This window comes from Capra hircus, chromosome 15, assembly GCF_001704415.2.
Source record: "Capra hircus breed San Clemente chromosome 15, ASM170441v1, whole genome shotgun sequence".
NCBI lineage: Eukaryota > Metazoa > Chordata > Mammalia > Artiodactyla > Bovidae > Capra > Capra hircus.
The window spans coordinates 35,383,457-35,394,104 of record NC_030822.1 but is presented as its reverse complement, the minus strand read 5'-3'; the positions used below and the strand labels follow the sequence as shown (position 1 = coordinate 35,394,104).

General features: G+C 39.5%; 1 protein-coding gene across 1 annotated transcript; it reads left to right on the top strand.

The window, feature by feature from the left end:
- On the top strand, positions 267–1,196 carry LOC102189055 (olfactory receptor 56A1-like). The gene has a single exon (XM_005689792.2). It carries the CDS (start codon positions 267–269, stop codon positions 1,194–1,196), a length of 930 nt encoding a protein of 309 aa, XP_005689849.1.

Below are 10,648 nucleotides of genomic sequence, written 5' to 3'. Positions count from 1 at the left end.
CTTCTTATTTTCTTCTAAATCTTGTGGCTTATCTGTCTCATTGCTTTCCATTTAACTTTAGCAATAATTTGCCAAACTCTCCCACCATTAATATGTATCTTTAGAAAACTTTGCCTTTATTTGGGATTGTTCTTCTATATCTCATCAGTGTTCTGGATGAGTAAGTGCTAGAGAATATTTTGAGAGTTTTGTTTTTTATTGACCTAATTCCTATGCCTTATCATACATAAATCCAAGTAAAATATCCTCAGTTTAGGATTTACCTCATGACATCACCCAGCCACTACTCCTCTGCTCCAGTCTCCAAATTCCTCCTCATTTGCTTCCCTAACTACCAGAGCTGGCAGCACTGGCTGGCCTTACCCTTCAGCTTCCTCTTCCTCCTGGCCATGGGGGCCAACACCACCCTCCTGATCACCATCCGGCTGGAGGCCTCTCTGCACGAGCCCATGTGCTACCTGCTCAGCCTCCTCTCCCTGCTGGACGTGGTGCTCTGCCTCACCGTCATCCCCAAGGTCCTGGCCATCTTCTGGTTTGACCTTAGGTCCATCAGCTTCTCTGCCTGCTTCCTCCAGATGTTCATCATGAGCAGCTTCCTCCCCATGGAGTCCTGCACATTCATGGGCATGGCCTATGACCGCTATGTGGCCATCTGCCACCCACTACGGTACCCATCCATCACCTCTGGCCAATTTGTGGCCAAGGCTAGTGCTTTCATCATAGCTCGGAATGCTTTGCTGCTTTCACCTGTTCCTCTTCTCTCTGCCCGGCTCTGCTATTGTGGGAAAAATGTCATTGAGAACTGCATCTGTGCCAACCTGTCTGTGTCCAGACTCTCCTGTGACAGTATCACCATGAACAGAATCTATCAGCTTGTGGCTGGTTGGACTTTACTAGGCTCAGATTTCATCCTCATCTTCATCTTAAGAGCTGTGTTCAAGCTCAAGACCGAGGGGGCTGCTGTCAAGGCTCTGAGCACGTGTGGCTCCCACTTCATCCTCATTCTCGTCTTCAGCACCATCCTTCTGGTTGTGGTGTTGACAAATGTGGCCAGAAAGAAGGTCCCCATGGACATCCTCATCCTGCTCAATATCCTTCATCACCTCATACCCCCTGCCTTGAACCCTATTGTAGATGGGTTTCAAACCAAAGAGTTAAAGCAGGGGTTTCAGAAGTTGTTGCAGAGGGGATTTTAAACGCACAGAAGAAGGCCTTCTGTGGAAACACCTCTTACTATTTCCTCTGTTTCTATTTCAGAACTTGTGATTCCAGAAAGCAAAGTAATGCTTGATAGTGAACATTTCCTACCCAGTTTCTGTCCTTCTGGTGTCAAACTTCATTTGCATAGAGTGGGTAAAACTAATATTCTTAGGTACTTAACTTTGTATCTAAATATTATATATTTAAATACTCTCACCTTCATAACAATACTGCAGGACAGGGATTACTATTCCACTTTATGTATTAGAAAACAATAATTTATGGAAAAATATTGACAAATTTCACATCTGGTGAGTGGTAAAGCGTCAATACAAGTGCAGGTCTCTGACTCCAGAGCCTCCCAAGACACAGCATTCTTTCCTCAGATACAACTGAAGCTCTAGTTCTGCTCTTCAGGCCATGATCTCTGGGATGTTTTTGTGAACCTGCAGCTAAGAAGTATATTCTGTCTAGATCCTCTCCCTTGAGAATCAGGAAGAGCTAAGGAGAGGCACAGAGCTCAGAGAGATCATCATCTTTATCTCATCATGACTGTTCCAACTTCTGTTACAAAAGGGTAATATTCATAATGGTACTGCTTATGCCCAACAGAATCCTCATACGCTTTATGGAAACTCTTTATGGAAAGGCCGGATACTGAGGACCCAAGTGGAGGTAGAAGTGGGGAATGAGAAGACCAGTAATGTGGGAAATGGATAAACTGAGTGTGGTGGTTTATGGGGGCATTCTGTTTACTTAAAACCATGTACCATCTGGTCTGGAGCGGCACTCAAGAGGAGAGTATGGTATATGGTTAAATTTCTGGATGTCACAATCTAGTGAAAATGGGTGAGAAAACATAATATATTATTGTAGTTGGTAGGCAGAGATGTCATTATTTACATTGGTAGTAGGGAACGTAGGGTTTGGGCTTATCCTATAGGCTTTCCTAAAGGTCAGATATAATTCTTATTTGCAAAATTCCATAGAATGAAAGCAAGGGCCACTCTATTAAGAGGTCCTCAAACACTGGTTCCAGTGAATAGATTCCAAAATTATTAAAGGCCTTTGAAATGTAGATAGTACTAGTACATTGCTTTCAACTAATATGATCTTTGTTTTTGAATTGTCTCTTGACTAGTAAACTACAAATACTGGATGAAAAAGTGTATACTCAATGGTGTTAGAGTATTAAAAAGAAAAACTGGTGGAAGCTGGAGAGCTGGGGTTGGGGAGAGTGTGGAGCCTGCTTGATTTCTTTGCAAAAAGCATGAAAACATGGTTAGAAAGTATTTCAGAGGAATTTCTTTAAAGAATGAGCAGAACTTGATTAACAATTGGGTATGTGAGAAGGAGACAAAAATGACTGTATTTCATGCTGACACTTCTGTGGATTTTATCATCTCCAACCTTGGTTGTTCAAGGAATATCGGCCTAAAGTTATCTTCTTACGAGTGAAGACAGAAACTGGTTCCCTGGAGTCAAACACGGTTGACCTGGAGGCCTGGTCATGCAGTTGTCTTTACTTAGCCCTTTGACTCCATGAATAAAAGATTTATAGTTACATGCTTTTTCCTGAGACACTCATATTAATTCTGCATACACATACTATTGTCCGTATATACGAGGAAGAAAATTCTCATAGATTTTCCACTTAAAAATGAATCTAAGTGCCATCCTTAAACTTAAAGGTCCTGAATTAGTCACATCTCACTTAATTTCACATTTTTACAGTGCCACTTCCCTTCCTCCAGTCCTAAAATCTATTTTCTTCAAATTTCCTGGCTCTATTTTAGAGCTCCCAAATTACTATAACTTCAGGTTCCCCCAGAAGTATATTTTATTGTGGTGCATAGTTCCCTTAAGATACTAAGTCTTCAGATGTAAAATGTGTCTCTTCTGGCTGTGGGGAGGGTAGAAGGCTTATGCAGTCATAAATCCAACCCTGAACTCAGGGGGGTATCAGAAGTGGGATGGTGCTTTCATCTGCTTGTTCAGTATGATTATACATAGTTAAGAGGGACTTTAGCTTGTAAATATGGAGCAAACAACAAAGTCAACATTTATCCTCTCGCTTGAAACAACAACAAAATTGGACAAAAATATATGAAACAATGGTTCTGAAGGCATTGGACACTAGGCAATGGAGGATAGGAAGTAAATGAGCTAGGTCCCTTTTACTGGAGAAAGATTGTTGCAGCATTCTGAGGAGGAATTCCAGATTGTGTCAAAGGAGGGGGGTGAACTTAAATGTAGCCTGATAGTCTTCCTGTGTTGAGGACATGGGGGTCGGGGGATCCTAAGGCAGCTAAGAATCCACAGGGCAGAGTACTGGAGAAAAGAGAACCACCTAGGAGAACTCCAAAAATCTACAGAGGGGCTCCCTTAAAGTATTCAACAGAGTACTGTTCAATGAATTCTTGTGTGGAAATTATTCAAAAATATCTGAGAAAACAAAAGCAAGAACTCACACAACCACTCCAAAGGGAGATTGGGATGGCCTTTCAGAGTTTTCTGGGTCTTTCCTGATGGCTTGGATGGTAAAGAATCTGCCTGCAATACAGGAGACATAGGTTCGATCCCTGGGTCAGGAAGATCCCCTGGAGAAGGGAATGGCAACCCACTCTAGTATTCTGCCTGGAGAATTCTATGGACAGAGGAGCCTGGAGGGCTACAGTCCATGGAGTCACAAAAAGTCGGGCACGACTGAGCAACTTTCACCTTCACCTTCAGAGTTTTCTAAACTGAAGCTTGTGTGCCAGGCCTTTTTCCTCTCTCATCAACTGTTCATTGGATGGAGGTTGCCCAAGGAGGGAGCATAGCATTGAACGAGGCAGCCCGTTTTACCAAGGGAAATGTACCAAAAGGAACACGGCTGAATGCCCTTATCATTGTTACAGTTCAATGTAAAAGACGAAGTCCTAACCCACAAAATACATCAGAGAAGAAAAAGGGATTTTAAGGATCAGAATAAAAATGATAAAATTAACATGATTTTTATATTTTTATATGGTATAATAATTTAAAACAATGAACAATTTTTAGAATTAGTTGTATATTCAGTAAGATGTTCAAAGATAAGATAAACTTGAAAAAATTAGTAGCTTTCTTTTTTCCTTTTTTTAAAAACAATTTTGGCTGCACTGGGTCTTCATTGCTGAGCACGGGCTTCTCTAGTTGTGTTACATGGGCTTAGTTAGTCCAGGCATGTGGGATCTTAGTTCTATGACAGGCGATCAAACCTGTCCCTACATTGGAGGAAGGATTCTTTACCACTGGACCACCAGGGAAGTCCTTCGATAGTTTTCTTTATACCAGAAAAAATTATCCAAAAATATTAGAAATAAACATGCCACTTACCACAGGAGGAATTTATTAAGATGTAGAAATTGGCATCATAAAAATACACAAGACCTTTAGGGACATAATTTAAAAATTATGCTAAACTATTTAAGTGAAACTTCCACTTTACTTTTACACCTTAAAAGTAGAGAACACAATGTATGTGGAAAATAACATATGAACATTTTAAAGATGTCAGTTCTCCCCAAATTAATTGATAAATTCAATGCAATTTCAAGAAACACTCCAGCAAGATTCTCAGAGGAATGTTTGTTACAGTTTTTCTTAAATGTGTATGGAAGGTGAAAGAAGAGTTTTTAAAAGCACTCACGTTAACACATATATGTGAAATCTATTTAGAAAAATGGAACCTATTTTGCAAGGCAGAAATAGAGATGCAAGACATAAAAATAGGTCTGTGGACACAGTGGGGTAAGGAGAGGGTGGGATGAATTGAGAGAGTATCATTGATATAAATATACTGCTGCTGGTGCTGCTGCTGCTAAGTTGCTTCAGTCGTGTCCGACTCTGTGCGACCCCATAGACGGCAGCCCACCAGGCTCCCCCGTCCCTGGGATTCTCCAGGCAAGAACACTGGAGTGAGTTGCCATTTCCTTCTCCAATGCATGAAAGTGAAAAGCGAAAGTGAAGTCAGTCAGTCAGTCGGTAAGTCGGTAAGTCGTGTCTGACTCTTAGTGACTCCATGGACTGCAGCCTACCAGGCTCCTCCCTCCATGGGATTTTCCAGGCAAGAGTACTGGAGTGGGGTGCCATTGCCTTCTCTGATAAATATACTACCATGTGTAAAATAGATAGCTGTATAGAACAGGGAGCTCAGTTTGGGGCTCTGTGATTATCTAAGGGGTGGGATGGTGGGGGTGTTAGGGAGGCTAAGAGGGAGGGGAAATATGTATACATATAGCTGACTCATTTTGCTGTACAGCGGAGACTAACACAACATTGTGAAGCAATTATCCTCCAATTAAAAAAGATTCAAGTTACACCTTAGATTAGATAATAAAGCATACTACAAACTCATAATTTATAAAATGGTTTTGCCTAGCTAGTGTAAAAGCATGAGATATAAGTGATATGATATAAATGATATATATATATGATAATATCATGTATACATATATAAGATCTTCAGTTCAGTTCAATCACTCAGCCGTGTCCAACTCTATGTGACTCCATGGACTGCAGCACGTCAGGTCTCCCTGTCGGTTACCAACTCCTGGAGTTTGCTCAAACTCATGTGCATCGAGTTGGTGATGCCATCCAACCATCTCATCTTCTGTCATCCCCTTCTCCTCCCGCCTTCAATCTTTCCTAGCATCAGGGTCTTTTCCAAAAAGTCAGTTCTTTGGATTAAGTGGCAAGAGTATTGGAGTTTCAACTTTACCATCAGTCCTTCCAATGAATATTCAGTATTGATTTCCTTTAGGATTGACTGGTTTGATCTCCTTGCTATTCAAGGGACTCTCAAGAGTCTTCTTCAACACCACAGTTCAAAAACATCAGTTCTTCAGTGTTCCACTTTCTTTACACTCCAAATCTCGCATCCATACATGACTACTGGAAAAACCATAGCTTTGATTAGATGGACCTTGGTAGGCAAAGTAGTGTCTCTACTTTTCAATATGCTGTCTAGGTTGGTCATAGCTTTTTTTCCAAGGAGCAAGCATCATTTATAAAAGATTTCATGGCTGCAGTCATCATCTGCAGTGATTTTGGAGCCCAATAAAATAAAGTCTCTGAGTGTTTCCATATCTATTTGCCATGAAGTGATGGGACCGGATACCATGATCTTTGTTTTTGAATGTTGAGTTTTAAGCCAGCTTTTTCATTGTCCTTTCACTTTCATTAACAGGCTTCTCTGTTCCTCTTCGCTTTCTGTCATAATGGTGGTGTCATCTGTGTATCTGAGGTTATTGATATTTCTCCTGGCAATCTTGATTCCAGCTTGTGCTTCATCCAGCCTGGCATTTTGCGTGATGTACTCCACATGTAAGTTAAATAAGCAGGGTGACAATATATATCCTTTCCTGATTTGGAACCAGTCTGTTGTTGCATGTCCAGTTCTAACTGTTGTTTCCTGACCTGCATACAGATTTATCAGGAGGCAGTTAAGATGGTCTGGTATTCCCGTCTCTTGAAGAATTTTCCATAGTTTATTGTGATCCACACAGTCAAAGGCTTTGGCGTAGTCAATAAAGAAGTAGATGTTTTTCTGGAACTCTCTTGCTTTTTCTATGATCCAATGGATATTGACAATTTGATCTCTGGTTCTTCTGCCTTTTCTAAATCCAGCTTGAATATCTGGAAGTTCTCAGTTCACGTACAGTTGAAGCCTGGCTTGGAGAATTTTGAGCGTTACTTTGCTAGTGTGTGAGATGAGTGCAATTGTGCAGTAGTTTGAACATTCTTTGGCATCACCTTTCTTTGGGATTAAAATGAAAACTGGCCTTTTCTAGTCCTGTGGCCACTGCTGAGTATTGCAAATTTGAGTACAGCACTTTCGCAGCAGCGTCTTTTAGGATTTGAAATAGCTCAGCTGGAATTCCATCACCTCCACTAGCTTTGTTTGTGGTAATGCTTCCTAAGGGCCACTTGAGTTTGCATTCCAGGATGTCTGGCTCTAGGTGAGTGATCACACCATTGTGGTTATCTGGGTCATGAAGATCTTTTTTGTATGGTTCTTCTGTGTATTCTTGCTCTATTTTGTGTATTCATTATAGAGGTGGCAAGAATATATATACATATATATGTATATATATGGGCTATATATATAAGATCTTATATATAAGATATTTTATATTTTATGTATAAGGTATCATATGTAAGAATATTTATATGTAAGATCTTAACATACACATAAAAATAGGTGAAAAACACACAACTGATTGTTTACATCAGTTATTTCTAATGGTTTCTAAGATTTTACTGGATGACTTTTAGTGATGTAGAATATCATAATTTGAATGCTAGAATGTCAATGTATTATTTTGTAATATAGGAAAAGTGAAAAGTTATTATTGATTGGACTATATTGTTCAGAGTGAGAATTTGAATGATTAATGTTGGATTGGTGGGAAAAACACATCAGTGTTTATAAGTAGAAAACAAATGTGAGAAGTCAGTGAATTCAGAGACCTATTTAAAGGTCATCAATTAGGAACTCATGGGAACCAGTAAAAAGGAAGAGAAGACTGGGAACTACAAAGCAGCTCTTTCACTGTTTAGGGCTTGGCTACAGTACCCCTTTGGAAATTTTAGTTTGGCTATCAGTCGGTTCCGGCGCTCTCTATGCACAGCCCTCTTGCATTCCTGGTACACACCTCGCAGCACAAGAGCAGAGCTGTGCCAAGTTCCTGGCAGAAACGGCTCCTTCCCTGCTTGCCCTGAGCTGTTATCAACTCTCCTCATTATTATCTATTATCCATGCACTCAATCCTCCAGTGCAACATAAAGCATCACGAAGCTCCATACAAGTAGCCGACTACTACAATTACACCAATCCCAGACCAATTTATAAAGGGCACTGGAATAAGTTTCTGCTCATTTTCTAATGCAAGGTGGCTCCCAGGTGATGGTGTCTGCAGATGCATCAGAGGAGACAACAAAGAAATGAAATGAATTACTTATTGCCTAACTAAGTTATTTGTCTAAATTCAGTGGGAGGCTATAGGCTAAAGACTGTATATCAGATTATTTCTCTGTTGAATATATTCTTTGTTTGAAGTCTGCTGCTGCTGCTAAGTCACTTCAGTCATGTCCAACTCTGTTCGACCCCATAGACGGCAGCCCACCAGGCTCCCCCGTCCCTGGGATTCTCCAGGCAAGAACACTGGAGTGGGTTGCCATTTCCTTCTCCAATGCATGAAAGTGAAAAGTGAAAGTGAAGTCGCTCAGTCTTGTCTGACTCTTAGCGACCCCATGGACTGCAGCCTACCAGGCTCCTCCCTCCATGGGATTTTCCAGGCAAGAGTACTGCAGCTAAGTCATGTTAGTCATATCCGAATCTGTGCGACCCCATAGATGGCAGCCCACTGGGCTCCCCTGTCCCTGGGATTCTCCAGGCAAGAACACTGGAATGGGTTGCCATTTCCTTCTCCAGTGAATGAAAGTGAAAAGTGAAAGTGGCTGATTCATCTCTAAAACTTAGATTTGAAATATCCTGCTTTCTGACTATCACCTTCTAACTGCAGGTTCAAATTTTTAACCATCCTTAATGCAGTCACAATTGTTGAACATCAAGACTACCAAGCCACTGAAAAAAATCACCTTCATTTTATTATTTTTCTTTTTTCTTGACTTTATTCCTTCTCAAGCTGAGCATCTATGGCCCATCATTCAATTATGCTCTTGGAAATAATCTGACCTCCTTTTTTTCTTCCTCAATTGTAGTTGTTTGAAATAACCCAAACACTGAATAAATCTAAATATCTGTCTCCTTTGTGGAAGATTGAAGCTTTCTAGAAAAGAATCCCTCAAGTAAACTTGTTGATTTCACATTAAATGTATCATTATGAACTTCAGATGTAAGCTCAACAATACCCAGAAATCTCACTATGTGATACCATTATAGTAAATGGGTCCATGTCTACTAGGTTATCAAAGAGAATCCTAGAATTATATTTGATTTCTACACTGCATGCCTCATTTTCTAATTCATCAGTATATTTATTGAGTATTCTCCCAAAATTTGTCCACTCAAATTCATTTCCTCTGCCACCAGTCTGGTCCAGGCCACCATCTTGTCTGGGCAAGTAACTGTCTTCTGACTGGCTTCTCTGCTTCTACTCTCGTTTTTCTTCCCATTCATACCTCTTTTCCTTAAGGCCATTTTGATTCAACAACTTATCTAAAGTAATGTTCCCACAGTGTGTTCTAGGATGGCTTTTGACAGGATTCTGTATATTTTCTTTTGTAAAATCACCAAAGCTTTCTACATTTTAATTGAATGATCAAAAGCATAAAATTAAAAGAATTTTTAATTAAAAAATAGAAAATATATACACATAGTTCAAAGTTTTAAAAGTTAAAGGTATTCAGTAAAAATAGTTAATTTTCTATATCAGTTTTATTTATGACGGTATATATTAGAAAACCTAAATAATTATGGCCTAAACAAAATAGAAAATACTTTTTCTTCCATGTAGAACAGTCTCAGAAATGGACATCTAGGACTGAAACCAGGGCTTCACTGGTTTCTCTATTTCTGCTTTACCATGCTTAGAATCTGATGTTCATCCTCAATGTTACTGATAGTTTAAGGTGCTTACTAGAAATTCAGACATCAATCCTGTGCCTGTTCTCTGTGGAAGGAGAGAGGGCAAATGACCTTCTTTCCTCAGCTAAATTAGTTTACTTTAGAGAGTTTTCTTGGAAACTTTGCCAAATTACATCCACTAACATTTGAAATCTGAGAGGTGTAGTATTTTGGTAGTATATGTGGGTACCCAAATAAAATTACGTTTTTTGTTACTAAGGAAGAATGGAGGTATTGGGTAAGTAACCAGTAATCTCTAACATACCATTTTACCCATCTGCCAAATTTGACAAATTTGTCTTTCTCAGAAAGAACTACTCTTACAGGTTTGTTGTGTATCCTTTCAGAGGTAATTTGATTTCATCTAAGAACATATAATAAAATGTGTATATATATACACAATTATTTATATTATATTCTTGATATAGCATTGCAAAATTATTTTGTATAGCATTCTACATACTGTCTTTGCCTCTTGCTTCTTTGCTAAACAATGTGTCTTAGAAATTATTCAAATAAATACATTTGGAGATGCTATTTTCTTTTAACAACCATATAATTAGAATGTATTCTTGGTGAAGGCAAGGGCCACATTTGCTTATTTACCGTTGTATTGGGTTGGCCAAAAAGTTCGTTTGGGTTTCCATATGCTATAGGGAAGAACCAAACAAGCTGTTTTTGGCCAATCCAATATACAGTGTCTAATACAGTTTGTGGATCACAGGATGTAGTTAGTGTTTGTTTAATGGGTGGGTCACGCAAACAGCAAATGCCAGAGCTGTGATTCAAATCTGCTTGTGATTTGAATGATTTTATTCCTTTATTTAATTCACA